General features: G+C 38.0%; 1 protein-coding gene across 1 annotated transcript in view; it reads right to left on the bottom strand.

The window, feature by feature from the left end:
- The window catches only part of ZDHHC17 (zinc finger DHHC-type palmitoyltransferase 17), an 82,520-nt gene that overhangs the window by 13,623 nt on the left and 50,472 nt on the right, over positions 1 to 18,425 (bottom strand). Inside the window, exons 9-11 of the mRNA XM_068936116.1 lie at positions 16,747 to 16,889; positions 10,659 to 10,759; positions 2,518 to 2,642 (exon numbers count right to left, since the gene is read on the bottom strand). Of these exons, the coding sequence (XP_068792217.1) occupies positions 2,518 to 2,642; positions 10,659 to 10,759; positions 16,747 to 16,889 (369 nt within the window). The remainder of the gene's footprint in view (positions 1 to 2,517; positions 2,643 to 10,658; positions 10,760 to 16,746; positions 16,890 to 18,425) is intronic.

Here is an 18,425-nt window from a genome sequence, read left to right as displayed (position 1 = left end):
GTGAGCTCTATCTCAGGCACTTTCTACACACAGGAACAACTTACACTCAGCTGAAACTGATTTTCAACCTACTTAATTAAAACAATATAGACACTTATTTCGGAATGAATTCTAGCTTCTACTCATCCCTATTCTAACCAGAGTTAATCAGACAAAAAGCAAGCTTATGTTAATTCTGATACATCCACATAACGGTCAGCACCAGTTTGACTAGCCTAGTGTTAAATCTATCAAAATTAGTGAAGCTGATTTTCTAAACAGGACCACACAAGACCTTTCAGGAAGCTAGCAGAATCAGTCACTCTAAAAACCAGACTTTATTTCCAGAAGTATCCCATCACAACCTTCAAATCTGTATTCACCTCTTCACTTAGATGTTGAGCTTCTACAAAGGAAAGGTATAAGCAAGCCAAATCTCCTGTTTCTTACAGCTTAAGTAATACAAAATACTCATGGTATAGCATATCACTTTTTTTTTTTTTAATGAGATGACGACCAAATAAAGTAACTTGACTGAATTTGCAAAATTTTCCTCTCCAGATATTCCTCTTAATAACTGGTCAGAAAAGTGCATGGAAATATTCTAGAATCTGGAATTCTTTCCTCAAAATAGTCAGTAAAAGCTACAATCAATACCAATCGGGATCTTAATGCTTTCTTTGCTGATCTCAGGGCAATAAGAGGTTGCAATCCCAGCCAATTGTCAATCTTCAATTTGCAACAGTCTTTGCAGTTCTTTAATTTCTGCTGGTCTGGCTTTTGATATTCTAATACATTTTGGAGAATTTCACAAACAGTTCCTCTGATTTCAGGGGAAGTATCTATACACTAATGAAGAGGTGCAAAAAGGAATTTACATGTTGGGATGCTCAGCACTGGAGTTGAGTAATTATCCACCAGTGAGATCCCAAAGTTCAGGGGAACAGAACTGAGCAGGAGCAGAGACACTTCTAAATATAACCTTCCTTAAAATGTATAATGCATAGAGACTCATGAGTACTCAAGTTAGAGAGAGTTTTCTGTGCTTTGTATACCTTAGTTTTATTCTCTGTGCTTTTTAATTACTTTTTCAATTATCATCGGAGTAACTTAGGTTATTTCGTAATAACTAGACCAAAAAGGGACAAGACATATCAGAAGAATAAACATTTGAAAATGTTGCCTACTGCACATTTCCAAACATACTTCACTTGGTCATCTGGAATTAAAAGCATTTTTTGGGTTACTTAATTGCTCAACAGCTAAAGGCTAACTTAACCCAACCTAACCACATTTGGAGACAGATTATGGAACCACGGGAGAAAGTACGACACTAGGCCCCACAGTGGTTTACGCCCCAATAATAGATTGTTTGGTAATTCAGTTCGTTGCAGTGTAAAAAAATCTCAAACATTCATAAAGTGATACGCCTCTAACTGAAGACGTCTCATTCTACAAGTCACGTCCAGTTCAGCAAGGGGTTTTATGCCCACGTTCAACTACTTAACGCAAGCCGATGAAACGAATTGCATATTTCTGCAATTCGCTGAATCAGAACCAGAGTGCAGACGCTGACTGTTCTAAGCGGTACGTAATTACTTAGTCCAGTTGACGGAATAGTACTTAGACTAGAATCCATTTTGGCAAATTTGCACTATTAGAAAAGGAATTTGCATGGTAAATCTGCACAGCTACTAACAAAACCCAGTAACAATGAATCAGAAAACAAAAGTCATCTAAACAATCACAGCCATTTTTTATCCCTACAGACGGTCACAATCCCCAGAGGTCTGATGCCAATCCACACAGGTGTTTTCACAAGTCAGCGTGAACTAGAAGCACAAATCTCACTGACTTTCTGGTGGGATGTGAACTTTTTGCCCAAAAAAGCAGCAAAATGTTTCTGCTGCTTTTAATTTTGGCATTTTCAATACTCAGTTTGACTGTTAAGAAAAATGCATTTCAATTAAAAAAAACTAGAATTGCTAACAGTGTTATGAAGTCTCAGAAAAATATCATTAGAGCTGATATGTCTGATCTTATACGTAAAGCAAGACAAAAGAAGAACTGACTGCCAGGGGTTTGGCTTATTTTATCCTTAAAGTATTTGGAAGTAAGACAAACACATTTAGATGCTAAGGTAAAACAAAACTTGAGATGATAGAAAATCTGGAAAGTTTTCAGAGAATCAAATTAACTAACACTTATTCCATAGCAGGTTGTTTTTGTTCCACTAAGTCAAAATTCAGTAACTTCACATTTTCATTTTCACTTAAGTGCTTTTTAAACTTTTTATATTCTCAATTTAAGTTGCAATTTTATTTTGTTACTCAGTGCAACTTTGGATTAGTAAGACATATCTTTCAAGCTTAAAAAAATCTGGAAGGACAGAGGAAGGAAAAACCTTTCAAGATTTTAGATGTTCTGTTATACAATTTATTGAAGTTTCCTGTACTAAACAGCAAATTGCTCAGACCAACTGGCAGAAGACAAATCATCCTTGAAGCATAACAGCTTTAGAGTAACTCACGGGTTTACCTTTTTCTTTTGTTCTTCTGTGGCTTTGATGATTCCCGGATCAGATTTCCAGGATTTCCCAAAATTGTAGAAAAGTGCGACACTATTAGCAAGGAATGGAAGATGTATAAAGAAAAAATTGAGATGTGCTTGAAGTCAAGGAATCTAAAGTTTAAAATCAAGGTCGCTTTTTGAAAACATCACTGTAGGATGAATTAATAACACTGGCAATTTTGATATAAATTCAAAGTGAATTTAATTGTTAACAAATACTCTCGAGACCCTGTAGTGTTCTGAATTAATCAAATAAGTTCTGTTGCAAGAACTTATTTTGTATTCAGTATTTCCTATTAGTCAAACTTGAAAATTTATTTATTTTTAAAATGCTGTCCTCCACGAGACACTTTTAAAGCACTTATATTCTAAAACGTGAGTAATGATAGTTCAGTTTTTAATTTATTTGAGGGAAGAAACAACTATAAATTCCATGAAACTTATCACAAGGTATTTCCTGTTTTCACAATAAACATCTCAAAGTTCTATTTATAAAAAAAACTCATTTGACTGCTTATGTCTTCATTGGTTTGAGATTCCAATTAGATGACAAAAAAGGCTGCTTTTAGCCATATAAGGAATTGTGCTACAAAGAACAAAGTTACATAGCAACCACGTCTCAAACATCACTTATCTCCCAGAAAGGTACTGTCTGAAAACTTGTCCTTTTATAAAGCAATACTCATATGTCACATCCATAAAAGCTATTTTTAACATACGAACACATCTACTAATAGTTACAAAAACACAGAACTCTACTCCCTGGAAACGTTTATAAATTCAATTACTATGTAAAGATGGAAAATAACCATTAGCTTTAAAATAAGTTTCCTGTGCTGAATGATATTGAATGACATTCCACCTAATATGCGTAGTCTCATAAAACTTGACATTCGTGCACAGAATCAAAATATTTCCTAGCAATGACGTTGGAAAACCAAATACTTCAGACATCTCTTCCCTAAAAGCTGGAAAACTGGAGCATTTACTCTGTTTACTATATCTAACCTGACCAACACTAAAAATAACTGCCGGTTGTCAGTCATAACTGCAAAGCGATGTCATATTTGACAAAGCTGCATTGGCAGAAGCCTGTACACTATTAACTGCCTAAAATGGACACTTTTATGGCACAAATTGCCGCACGTCTGAGCTACTTAGATGAATATTTCTCTCTACTTTGGTAATCATTAAGGCTTTTCCTGTGATTAAAGTTTAGCGTGTGCTTGCACTATAAAACCCTGCATATAAGATTTAAAAACAGGCATTATGTAGCAATATGTACCGAACTGGTATCTAAAACTTTAAAAAAAACCACCAACAAAACATATTTGTGCTTGCTCTGAAAAAAGAAATCAGGCTTTGAAATTAAAATATATGTGAAATACAGAAGAAGAAAGTTTCTTGGAAAGAAAGTTGGAAAGTTGATAAGAAAGGTATTAAGTAGCATTTAAAACAATTGTTCATCAGCCATTGTCAAACAAATCTACACGGTACAGAGACAAGTGAATGTAAAATGAGAAAATTATGAATTCAACACAATTAAGAGTAAGCCTCTAAAATTCTTCTATACTGCTCTTGTGATACGAAAGAAACTTGAAGTTTTAATACATATAAGTAAGGCCTGTTTTGACTTCTGAAATGCTAACAACAGTCTAACTGGTAACACAAAGTGTACCCTGAATAAATTTTGCTTCCCTTTTCTGCTGGGTGAAGGAACTGGCTGTAAACTTCCAATAAAAAAAAAAAAAAATTGGCAAGTTAAGTTCAAATTTTAATCATGTTCCTTATAGAGCAGACTGCTAGCATGAACTCACTAAAGGCTAATTAATCTTTCCTGTAACAAGCTGTTTCCAGCAAGTTTATAATAGGGGAAGAAAAACAGGTAAACTACAACCTAAACACACACAGTTCTATTTGATGCATTACAGATGGAAAGCTCTGAGTTTAATGTTTATACAACCTAATTTCTTCCTATTCTTCTTCTAAAACTAACTGCTGCCAAAAATAAGCGAGTTCAACTTATTTGTTTAGCTTTAGGAGCTTACGTTTTCTTTATAATGCTAATATTACCACTGGTGTTTTTGCCACAACAGTGAAAACTGTTTTTTCATTTTAAAAAATCCCTTAATCACACATCTGTTACAAACAATAAAAGGTACAATTGAAAAAATTCTATGAACCATTCCTAATTACTATACGTCATGTCTAGACTGTTAAAGAAGATAGAGGAAAATACAATTTATTTTTTATTCAATAAAAAGGCTTTATGATCTTAAGGTTTTGGCCTTGTTTTTTTTTTTTACTGCCTCAAATTTGGACAACACAGCAGTGCAACCGTGAAGCCATACCTGGACCCAAGCCACAGAAGTACAAATTCAGCATGCAGAGCTGTCTTGCATGTTGCCTTCCCCCACTAAACAAGTACTTAAAACCCAGGGAGAACGGAGGAGGTTGCCACATAGTCCGAGTCCTGCCTTTCGTCTCCCCAGCGTCGTGGCGGATGAGTGCCATGCGGACACCGAGCCTGAGAAAGCACTCGGGTGCTGAGGATGGGAGATGCTGAGGACGCGAGAGGCTGGGAGACCACACGGGAAAGGAGACTTAGCTATAGGTGAGCAGCAACAAGGTGGTAAGAGACTAAAAGTGTGCAGTATTTTTCATCAATACTTTCAAAAACAAATTTCTCATAAGATTTAAGGAAAAAAATTGGGAGAAGAGCTGCGAACTACGCAGACCCTGAATGAGGGAGAGATGTTAGAACTGTCTTCTCCAGGACGTTTCTAGCAGCTGATGTGGAAAAGGAAAAACCCCTCCAACTGCGAGATTCCTCTTTCCTAGCTTAAATCACTCAGGCTGCCTTTATACATAATGGAAAGATAAAGCACTTCCCACCTATCTTTAACATCAAGATATGCAGAACAAAAAAAAACAAGCAATGTCCTGCAAGTGGCTATTTCTCTCCATCAGCTATAGAGAGCTTAAACAACTTGCTTAGATACGAATGCCCATACAAGAAGTATCTAAAATGATGTAACTTGCATTCTTCTCTCAAGTCTACTTCAAAAGAGGCCCACAGCAGCACATATAACAGACACCTCTCCAGACTCTCCATACCCAAGAAACCCTTGCAGTATTGCAAGAGCTACAGAGCAGGGAACTCCTTCTCCAGAGACAAAGCCTCATTTTGTCCCAATGTCCTTATTACAACCATGCAAAGAAACATACGTTACCATATCAGGAGCTGCAAAAAGCATGATACCGGCAGACATTTACTTTCTGTACTGCCACCAACTGGGCATCTTTTATGAGGTCTCCCCAGTTTTCACTGTGTGAGACAGTAAGTGTTTTGTGGACGTTTCTGCCTTACTCTTAGTCCTAATCAGTATAATTACTCCAAGAAAACACTTTGAGACAACAAGACTGCCTTGTTAAAATGAAAAATAAAAACACCCTCCCCCCTAACTCAATGAGCAATGTAAATAGCTGATGAGCTTATTTTTCATCCCGAACTGCACTGCCCAGTTAAAAAGGCCCCAATACTTGCAGATTCCAGGTATCTCAACTGCACATCATACACGAGGGCCTGAAACCAAGGCAAACTGCACATTATAGAATCAAGATGCATCCTCCTATTAACTACTAATCTAACAGTAAAGTCCCTTTCTCCTGAAGAGAAAGATCTGCAGCTAATAAAAGCTGTCAGAGATCAACACAAGCTAATGAATCTGCCAATCTACATCAGCTGCACATTTGGATCCAAGAGAACTGGTTGACAACAGCAGCAGATAGGTCCACAAGCTGCCTCATTTGACAGATATTAGACAACACCCTTTTTTTTTTTTAAACTAAATAAAGCTCTGCAAAGGCTCTCTATCTCTAGTACAAGGCAAATGCCCTTGGCTTGCACAAAACAGTTCATTTACTGCCATTGCCCCCACACACTGAAATTTTTTATTTTTTAGTTTAAAAAAAATATTTAGAGAAGACAACAGAAACTGAGTAGTTGGTTCTGACCTTTGGGTTTCTTCGCTCTTTCATTCCTCACAGAAACAGCTGCTCTTTATTTATTTTTTATTTTCTCTTCATGCTAACTTTAAAATTTTGATAATACGTATGTTTTTGCTTGACCTACATAACTTCGCCAATTGGCTTGGTACAGTTTTTAAAACACGACACCACTCTAATAGCTTTGTGAAAGCATGAAAATCATGATGAATTCTCTTACACTCAGTGCTAAGAAAGATCCCACCTTGCAAAAGTATGCGCACACTGTTTTCCTTTGCTTAAAAACAATCACCACACTTAAGTGTATCTGAAATCAGATAAAGAAAACTAATGAAGTATCAGTCAGTGGTAAATAATTTGGCTTGTTTTATCTCATTACCTCAGCACTGAAAGTTATATCTTATGCTAAAAAAGCTTAACAATTAATGAAAACTGCATGCTCCTAGTTGCACCAAATGGAAGGGGTAGAACCAAAAACACCTATACTGTGAATATTTTGTGTTACCGCAAACCCAGACATCTTACAAAAACAGTGCAGTAAAAGAACCTTCTGACATACGAGGCACTATTTGTTCAGCTGTAACTGAAAAGAGACTGCATGAACAGCCGAGATACGGACTCGGTGCACGCGCCCTGAACTTTTACAGGACACCAGGGAACTTTCTACCTGTAAATGCTATACGGAAAAAATGAAACATGAAACAGTCTCACCTGTTTAAAAATGTACTTTCAAATGCTTCTTTTTTAAAAAAAATTAAATTAAATGATAATGATTAAGTTTGTAAGACTATTTCTTTCCTTGGTGAAATTGCTCGTACTCTGCAAAGAACTGAAGATGAGAACACATGGAGAGAGTGAAACAACACCTTTTCTTTGCTACGGATCAAACAGACTTCTGAAAAGCACTGCGTTAAGAGACAATTTAGGTTATTCTAAAATTTAAAAAAAGAAAAAATACAAAAAGAAAAAAAAATGAATTTATAGTACTATGCTTCCATTCCATAAATACATCAGCCGTAACTTTCTCATTATCAGCAAGAATCATATTTCTATTTTAACAAATACACTGGTCTTAGCAGCTGCTGAGAAAAATCTAGTAGAATGAAAGCATTTGCCAAAGTACATTAGATTGATATAAACTGTTTGAACTTACTTTCAATATTGCTCATTGAAAAGACACATCATTAAATCTTATAATTTGCAGGCGGCCTTATTTTTCATGCGATCACCCTGATATTCAGCAAAATGCACTGCCAGTCTTTGGTTATGTTGCTATTTATGATGCACTGCTTCTGCTGTCCTTTTTTGCCTCATTAGGATTGAGCCCAGAAAACTAAATACCTTAAAAGGATCTATAGAGAAACAAATTCTTACTAAACACTTGAATATTCAAGTAACACAACAAAAAAAGACTTGGATATTACTAATATTACATTTAAAGTTATAGTAAAGCAATTCTTGATAGTTGTTTAACATTAGAAACCTTTTATTTATGAGCAAAACATTGTCAGGCTCCGTGAAAACTGCCAGGACAAGTTGCGTCAGATATCACTTCAACATTACAAGTATAAGTAGTACTCTGGTCTGCTGCAAGTAATCATATAAAGCTGTAAAAATACAAGAACTCTTACTCCAACCACAATAGTGTGCCTCATGCTATAAAAATAGAGCAGGCATGCAATCCCCCCCCCCTTTTTTTTCCTCTCCTTTCCAATAAAGCTACAGGGCAATTTTCCAGAAGAAGAAAAATGAATTTGGAATCTTATTACAACAATTTCCAATTTAAAATGAATTAAGAGAAGATGGCTTCAAGGACTAAGTCTCTGGAACAGCTTGTCTCACAGATTTGTGTCAGCTCTAATGAGAGCAATTAGTAGTAACTGAAATGTTCAGACTATTACTTTTGTGTACAAAAAGATTGTTGCAAAGGTTTTGAGGCACCTACTTGAAGTTACAGAAATAGCATAGTATTTACTGACTACTCTGAAGTCAGACTTGCATATTACGCTAATTTCCTATGCTTACTACTTCCAGTGAACAACTAATATTATTATGTGACAAAAATGAACTTCAAGTTATACTAATCACAATTAACAACTAATGGAATTAAAAAAACACCTCAGCAAGTTCATACAAAGGTTGATAAGAATCTCAAATTGCCAGCGTACTTTCTCACAGTGTGCTTTAAGGCGCAGCTTTCTACATTAAGATAGCGGCCATTATCCTATCACCTTGGCTGTGGCAGCTGTTTTAGTATGGTGTATGATTTTGATTTAAAGTTGCACGTACAGTGGATAGATTCTTAGATTTGTTTCAAGACCATGCAACGTTAGCATGGGAAGCACTTCATACTAACGTAACAACACAGGAACGCGTTTGCATCCCCCCAAATATGGAAATGCATGCTTGCCAATACTACTAAAGAAAACTTGCAAGGTAGAGAGGGCAGAGATTCAAAACTGAGAAGGTGTAGTAGTTATAATTGCCTGAGGAGCCTGTATGTTAGTATTTGCTGAGAGTCAGGCTTGTTTTCATATCAAAAAGAACAAAAAAGCAACTGCAGTCTAGTTACATGACATATTTAGACAGTATCTACTCCTTTCCACAAGGACTGGAAAAGCATACCTCCATTTTTAAGTACAGCTATTTAATTTAACTTTGTTATTCATACTGTACTTGTTTTCTTCATTCAGCACTTACTGATAAATTTAATTAAAAACAAATCCAGAAAGACAGGTCAGAACATGACACTGGTAGAATGACAAGCATTTCTAAATAACTATTTCAACAACAATAGTTCAACAATTTTGTGTTAATGTGGATAGAAAAATTTTCTTACCTGATGGATTTTTTTTTTTTTTAAAAAGAACATGAAATGACAGTCCCCTCCCATCGCATGGGATTTAATACTGTATCAAGATATATATATATATATTTTTTTAAAAAGAACATGAAATGACAGTCCCCTCCCATCGCATGGGATTTAATACTGTATCAAGATATATATATATATATTTTTTTAAAAAGAACATGAAATGACAGTCCCCTCCCATCGCATGGGATTTAATACTGTATCAAGATAGCTCTTACTCACAGTGACACCTTTGCAAACACTGTCAGCGCGGAAGCCAAAGGCAGTATGAAAACAGGGTCTACTTTGCGTTCTCAGCCCAAGAACGAGAGGCTCGTTTAGCTAAGATTTGAGAACATATTGACAACATGATAAAAGGGTTGCATTGCTCTCACCCTATTTCATGCTACAGTTCCTTTAAGGCTGAAAACAATTTCTAGAAAAGCCAAGTCAACATCTATCATAAATATTAATTTCACTTCAAGTATTCACAACTAGAAGAACTCTACTAAAAATTTAATGAAACACATTAAATCTCTATTCCATTCCTAAGCTATTGTAGTTACAATACCCAAGAAAGTAGCTTAAAAATCCGAATCTCTCTCTCTCTTTAATGTAGGCAACTGACATTTTCCAATGAACTCTGAATCAACTCCTACCCTGTGAGTGTGAAATATCCACGTCTAGGCAGACATTCACAGAAGAGATGGGTGTATGCGGAACCTCTATACCTCAGTGTTGTTAACCCATAACTGTATTTTCAGTCTTTGAAGAGGTAACTGTTAAAAATGTATCTACAGTTTGCATGAAATGCAATCTACCAAATCTTTGAAAGAACTCATTAGAAGGCTATTTCCACCAGAATTAACATACATTGGAAAATTATCGATTGCTTTTTAGAAGAGCACAGTGTCTGACATTCAAAAAAAGGTGACAGTTTCATTTGTCAACTCTCAGCCACAGCATGTTTTGTACAGTTGTTTAAATTTAAGAAATTTAATAAAGTACAGCAGATTTTGTAGACCACTGTAAATGAGTTTTGAGGAAGTCTTTTCTTTACTGAAGCAAAACAATACGGGTGCACATTTTTAAAGCAACAAAAATAATTATCAACACAGAAGACTTGTTTTTTAAAGCATATAGCTATCTTAAAAGTTTAGTTTAGTTTACTTTCATATATAGGATAACTCTGGGCATTACCTCATATTATTAACATAAGAAAATATTGCTAAACACAGAAAAAGGATATCATTCCAAAACCAGAAGAACCATGTCACATACATCCAGAATTTCGTTGCCAAGTATATTCCAAGAGGCAATGCACTGTGCATGGAATGATCAAAGAACGACCTGAAAAGGAGCAGCAATGTCACATGATCCATTTCGAAAACATAAAATATGAACTACCACTTGCAAAAAGCACTTCCTGCTAAAAAGTGGACTACATGGGATATCTCAGAATACTCCCTGAAAACATTTTTTTCACTTTTACCTTCAAAGTTTGCGAGGAATACCTGCTTTCAACCTGTCCAGCTGAATGGTCACAGCTGAAATTCACTTAATTAAAACTTATACATTCACATTTGAAGTAGATAATGTAAGTGTATTTCTGATAAATGTGAGCTGTATCTCATGTGTAACAGATCAGCCGCAACAGAAGTATATATATTTTAGCTGAAAGAGGATGTTAATAGTTAAATTAAGAAAAATCTATAAAAATATAAGTATCAGACTGGTCACTGTCTCAATACATCCTCATCATATTTCCTAATCTTATAAAAATCTTTACTCTCTCTCTCTCTACATATATATACCCACACACACACTTGAAATACTATATACTTAATAGTATACTAGTATACTACATACTTAAAATAAAAAATTCTCAGTCCTCCCAGCAGGAAAAAAAAATTTGATTTGATTGTTTTGGAATTGCTCAAAGTAACACTGAAATTTTTTTTTTCTTTTCATCCTCCCCCCTTTTTAAATTAAAGATAACTATTTCAGTTTCAGTATACTTCACAAGTCAACACCACCACAGCAGTCTGGTACTGGACAAGAAACGAAGATTGCTTAAATACCTATTCTAAAACCACATTACAAAAGCAGAAATCAATGAGATTCCTAGCCTTCAGCACAGATATTGGTTGCAAATTACATTTACACAAGAGATTTCAAGGCCAAAAATACTTAAGAAACCCATACACCAAAAATTACATTTTAAAATTACTTCCATAAGAAAAAAAAAAAACGAATTGAGATGTTGGTGTTATCAGACTACATATTTGAAATATTTCCTGCGTCTTTTGCTTGTTACGATTGCCAAGAGAAAGTCAGAGGAAAAACAGTTGAATTCAGTTCCTGTACCAGCAAATTTGTCAGGTTCTAAGAAAAAAAGTTACTTCTTCAAGCAAAATAATAATAATAATAAAAAAAAAACAGGCCATCTGAATTCTTTTCAGCTTCTTATAGTCCTGCATTCTAAAGTATAGTCTGGAAAAAAAAAAAGAATTTCACAGACACAAATTAGGCAAACGACTAGGACTCTGCATTCACAGTAAAGCTGCTAAACATATTAAAAGTCACATTCTAAAATGCTGAACTGCTTGAAATAAAACTTCTTCCACCTCTCCTTCTCAAACATCCTTTCATCAATGCATTTCCTTTTTGTCCTGACAGTGTCCTCAGGGTTGCTCTGGACAAACTTGTGCACTGAATTGTTCCCATTTTACTCCGTTATAGTAACTGTTTCTTGTCCACTGAAGGCGTCTTTCAACTTTGAGAAAATTCTATAAGGAGGATGGGCTAGGAGAGTAAATTAATTATTAAGAGTAGATAGATCTCAACACATATTAGTTACTCAGCAGTAACTGTTCTTCTTTCAGTGGCTTCTATATATTCTTCCTTTGTGAAAGTAGCAGGCAAAAAAAGCAGCTAAGTGGGTTAGCGAAAATTCAGCAGGGTAAGGGAATACTACTAGAACAATAGCAGAAGTCACTGCAATTTCATTCAGTTCTGGCCTTTACAGAAAGCACTTAGAAAAATATTTATATTAAACATTAAGCAAAAAAGAAGAGAAAGTGAAAGAATGTTAAACACAAATATGCATCAGATATGTTTCCTTAAGTTTTACACTTTTGACCTAAATCTTCAAAAACTTGAAGAAATGATGTCCTTGCCTGCAGGAGTTTGTGCTAGTTGAGGACTTGCATTGCTGAGAAAAGGAGCTCTGGGAGAAGGACAGTGAACTGCACAGCATCAGAGATGATCAAAAGGAGACTGAGTGCATCTGCAGAGACCAGATCCCGAACCCCTAACAGCATCAATGGAGGAGCAGGCAGTCTGTCCTTATCAGGTTGGGAAATGAAGAGTCCCATGCAGACGAAGGGCTGGGTGCTGTGTCCAGAAAAGCATCTGAGCCAACTGAGCCTGAGCCCAGCCCCACAGCAGCACCAGCAGGAAGCGGTGAGTGACAGTAGTGGGAAACTCCCTTCTGCGGGGGGATGAAGGACCATCTGCCAACCTGACCTGCTGCCTAGCGAGCTTTGCTGCTCGCCAGGGGCTTGGAACCAGAACCTGGCAGAGAGGCGGCGGCCACAGCTTGTCCAGCCCTCAGACTATCACCCTCTGCTGCTGCTTTTCCATGTGGGCACTAGCGATACTCCAGGTCTCCCCTGGGAGCGTCTCAAGCGTGACTACCTGGCTCTGGGCAAGGGCCAAGGCCAAGGCTGCCCAGGTGGTTTTCTCCTTGATCCTGCCAACGAGGGGGAAGGTCTTGAGCAGGAGTAGATGGATCCTACAGGTCACCAGCTGGTTGCACAACTGGTGTCAAGAGCAAGGATTTAGTTTTTTATGACCACAGGATCCTCTCTGAGGATGGAAGACTCCTGGGAAGAGATGGGATCTCACCTGACCAAGCAGGGCAAAAGCATCTTTGCCAACAAGCTGACCAGCCTGCTAAGGCAAGTGCCAAACTAGGAATGGCAGGGGAGCGAGATGACAACCCACAATCAAGTGAGGAAGCTGTGGATAGGGTTGGCAAGCAAAGGGTGCAGGGTGGACAAGAGTGACCTTGTGACCAGCAATACAGGGCTGAGGCGGGCCCCCCTCAGGCGTATGCACACAAATAGCAAAGTGCCTAGAGGACACCACTAAGGGGGAATCTCTCGCACTTTTTCCCTGGGAAATCGGCATGACTTGGTGCCTCTCTCAAGTGCCTGTACAGTAATGCACACAGCCTAGGGAACAAACAGGAGGAACCAGAGGTCCGCACGCGGTTGCAGGGCTAGGATCTCATCAGGATCACGGAGACGTGGTGGGACAGCTCACACAACTGGAGCGCTGCCATGGATGAATAAAAGCTGTTTGGGAAGGACAGTCTGGGACGCCGAGGAAGGGCGGTTGCCCTGTATGTGAGAGCGCAACTCCGTGCGCAGAGCTCTGCCTGGGGATGCATGATGAGCCAGCTAACAGCTGATGGGTTAGGATTCAAGGGAAGGTGAACAATGTGGTGGTGGGTGTCTGCTACAGACCACCTGAACAGGGAGAAATAGGTGAGGCCTTCTTCAGACAACTGGAAGAAGCCTCACATTTGCAGGCCCTGGGCCTCATGGGGGACTTACCCACCCCAGTGTCTGCTGGAGGGGCAACACAGCTCCTAACACAGGTGATGGAGGAGCTGAGGAGGCAAGGGGCTCTGCTGGACCTCATATTTAAAAAACACAAAAGAATTGGTTGAGGGAAGGGGAAGGTTCAGGGACAGCCTTGGCTGCAGTCGCCACGAGATGGTGGAGTTCAGGATCCTACAAGGAAGAAGCCAGGAAAAAGGAGGATCCTTCAACAGTCTAAAAAGCAGGATCCCAACCCTGGAGTTCAGGAGAGCAGACTTTGGCCTGCTTGGAAGAACCCTATGGGATGAGAACTGGTTGGTTTTCAAGGATCACCTCCTCCAAGCTCAAGCATGGTCCATCCCAATGTGCAGGACGTCAAGCAAAGCTGGCAGCAGGCCTGCACGTATAGGCAAGGAGCTCCTGACAAAACTCAAACGTAAAAAGAAAGTGTACAAGAGGTAGTAGCAGGGACAGGTGACCCAGGATGAATATAGACACTGTCTGAGCCTGCAGAGATGGGCTTAGGAAAGCCAAAGCCCATCTGGAGTCGAATCTGGCAAGGGATATGAAGGGACGCAAGCAGGGCTTCCATCGTCAGGAAAAGACAAACAGCCTCCTAGGCTGCATTAGGCAGAGTGCTGCCAGCAGGCTAAGGGAAGTGGCCATTCCCCTCTACTCAGCACTGGTGAAACCACAACTGAAGTGCTACGTTCAGTCCTGGGCTCCCTAATACAAGACAGATGTGGATTTACAAGTGCAGCCAAGACCATGAAGATGTTTAAGGAACTGGAGCATCTGACATATGGGGAGAGGCTGAGAGAGCTGGAACTGTTCAACGTGCGTAAGAGCAGGATCAAGGTGGATCTTAATGTGTACAAATACCTGATGGGGGCAAATGAAGATAATGAAGCCAGACTCTTCTCAGCAGTACCCAGTGAAAAGACAAGAGGTAATGGGCACAAACTGAAATACAGGACATACCATTTAAACGTAAGAAAAATGTTTTATAACGTGAGGGTGGTCAAGCACTGGAACATGTTGCCCAGAAGCTGTGCCATCTCCATCCTTGAGAGATTCAAAACATAACCAGACATAGCCCTAAGCAACCTGCTGCAGTTGATCCTGCTTTGAGCAGGCTGCTGGACTAGGCAATCTCCAGGGTCCCTTCCAACTTCAACAATCCTGAGAAATAAAAATAGCCATCTGTAGAAAGCGCTGATCTGAGAGTGGAAATAGGCGTAAGAGTATAATTAATTTTCTTTATAGACCATGGCTTGGACAGTAACAACTAATTAGCTTCACTAAGCTGATGAGTTTATAGATAGGAGACTATCTAATTCATAAGAGTATATTAGAAGAGACTGTCTAAGAGTAACTCAGACATTTCGAATGCTTTGAGGAAAAAAGATGCCAGTTCCATAGTATGTATTGTGGGAGTTACTCCCCAGGCAGCTAAAGAAAATCTTTGCTAGGGTACACATAAGACAGCCAAGTATGTTACCATGGAAAGTTACTTGCTTTTAGCACACTTAGCAATGAAAGGCAATTGCATCATCCAAGAAAATACTGTTTTAGGAAACCAGAGTTTATAAAACGAGCAGAGATTTGTCCCACGTATGTGCAAACTTAAGTGAGACAGACAGACATATTAAGATCATGAGCTTGATGCTTGCTTGTTCCTTTGTCACAAGACTGTACTTTTCCAAGGAATTCAAAAGATTCCTAGAGATGTTTCTAACAGGGATCTTTGTTAATTCAGAGAAGATCAGGCTTACACAGACATTCTTCCTCTGGCTTGAAGATTATTTAGAAAACAATGGTAATACCCAACGCATTCTGAAAATAAAGACATCAAGAGTTCCTTAGGCTGCTGTCATCTTAGCTCTGTTCTGTCTGCCTGTGTGCAGAGTTCCCCCTCAAACAAGGTATATTTTCCTTTTCTCTGTAAGGAGAAAGGAAGGAGGAGTAAATGGTTCTAACGGACATTACATCCAAAGCCAGAAAAGCACAAAGGTTCTTCTACATAGGTAATATAAGACACTGAGAAGCTAAGTAGAGATGAAGTAGCCCACAGATTCTGGGAATCTGTCAGAAGATGTCTGTCTGTGCGCGTGTGTATTTACAGGTATTTAAAAGTAATCTTAACGAATTTTAGTTTGTGTGTGCACATGTTTATGATTAGGTAAAGAATTAAAAATATATTAGAAAGAAGCCTTCTCGTTTAGTCCCCCCTTTTGGCAACAACAGAAGCTGCAAATCCTATGTCTGACTTTCTCTCTGTAAATCTTCGATACTTTGGGGTATTTTAATTCTAAAAAAATCTGGGATTTAATAGCACATTCACACATCTTTTCTATCCCTCTCAAATAACTTTCCCCTTGACTGTTCCCTTTAAAATTCACACAGATGACTCTTTGTAGACAGACATTCAGCACCCTCCTCTGGAGACTGACTGAATTTCTATTGTGCTGTTCTATTCTGCTGTTAGCTTCTGTTAACTCAGTGGTATTCATTCAGAGTAGTTCAATGGCTATTCTGTAACACCACAGAACATTAAAAGAGCTAAGCTGCAAAAGATCTTTCCTTAAGTAGTGATAAACAAAGAATTCCAACAAAACATAAATGCTGCATATCCAAAAACACACATTAAAAAAATATTAAGTAACTAAGATGCCAACTAAACACTACTTCAGTGCACACTGAAGAGTGTTGTGGTAAAACACTTACTTGGAAAGAAACTGCACCATAGCCCAAACGCCACCATACATCAGCCCTTTAATGAGCCAAGAATCAATGTCTAGGTCTGCTATAAACCCAATCAGCCAAATAACCAGGAAAGGAGTTCCCAGCATCACCTTCTGACGGAATTCCTGTATAGAAAAATATCAATAAGTAATTTTACTTTTAGGAATAGGCTGAATAATATATAGGACAGGTGATAAAATTAATTTTTTGCAAGCTTGACACAAAGTGAGGATTAAGGATTTTTGTTTCGTTTTTTGTCATTTCCCACATTTACATCTCTCCCCTCCACCCCCTCCAAATCATCCTAAAACTGTATAACAAATTAGGTGTCTTGTCTCCCCTCCCCCTCTGAACCGTCTTTTAAGGAGACTTTGCTACTGATCCAGAATAAAGGTAACAGTAGTTCTCTTCTAAAAATTTGTCAAAAGTGTATGAACTACTGCATATTGTGTACAGTAGATTTTGGACAGCGAACATTAAAAATTGAAGTTGCATAAGTAATAGATAAAGTCGTATTGAAAATTCTATGAAGAACGAACCTTTTTAGCCTCTTAAAATGTGGGTACAATTGCTGATTAGTGCACTCAACTCCAGGATATTTGAGGTACAGTCACAACACACTGACGCATAACGCAGTGCGCAAATCACAATAACGCAACAACTCACAAGTATTAACTTTTTAAAATGACCATAGAGTTAAAGCAGAGGCTGTAGCCAATGCTTTAATTACCAAGATACAACGTATCTCTAAAGACATAACAAATCAGTGATGCCACACTGGAAAAATATCCAGCACTACATGCCCACTTGTAAGTGAACATTAATTATATACAAGAACTCCAGCTATAGGTAGGCAGATAGTTCTTCACGACAGCAATATGTTACCCTTTACACTCTCATTTCTTGTTTCCTCAGTCACTTTTAGTACAATCACACCAACTCTCCAGGTACAGGTTTTAATTTAGTAACATGAGGTTCAACATTTCAGTTCTGCTCATGTGCACCCCCATCCCCCAAAAAGAGCCTCAAAAATCAAAAAATCCCAAGCCTCCAGTTACTGAACATAAGGATCACAAGAAATGAAATTAAATTTTATTTAAAATTGGTCATTCTGCACAAATATGGGTTTTTGCTAATTAGGAATTTATTTTGAAAGCTGACAGGGTTATTAAGTAAATCTCAGTTATCAAGATCAAATACTAGCTATGCTATTAAATAACAACTTGGGAAGAAATAAGAGGCCTTCAACTTTGAGGTACATATATTACATTATTATACCAATAAGACTGACTACATTTGTCATTCAACAGAAAACACTGAGTAATTAGGAAGATCACAGAGTTCAGGACATCTAAAACACTTATTTCCTCAGATACGTGAGAATCAGCTTTGTGACAGTCTTGACTATTCCCAGCAGTACCACTGCTTAGTAATTCCTAATGTTTAGTCAGTGCAAAAATTAAGGAAAACTGTGTGGAGGCCTGTTTTTTTTTCCCTGCTGCCTTGAATAAGGTTGCAATTAGTTGTCACCACAAAAAGATGACATTTCCTAAACCTGAAGCGTGGAGAAGCTTCAGTATTGAACTGCTTACAAAAAAAACCAAAAAAACAAGAAAATCTACATCCACCCAACACAAAAAACCCACAGACATAAAGCAGTA

The sequence above is a fragment of the Struthio camelus genome, chromosome 1, assembly GCF_040807025.1.
Source record: "Struthio camelus isolate bStrCam1 chromosome 1, bStrCam1.hap1, whole genome shotgun sequence".
NCBI classification, from domain to species: domain Eukaryota; kingdom Metazoa; phylum Chordata; class Aves; order Struthioniformes; family Struthionidae; genus Struthio; species Struthio camelus.
The sequence above is the reverse complement of the archived record's forward strand: the minus strand, read 5'-3'. Positions and strand labels throughout refer to the sequence as shown.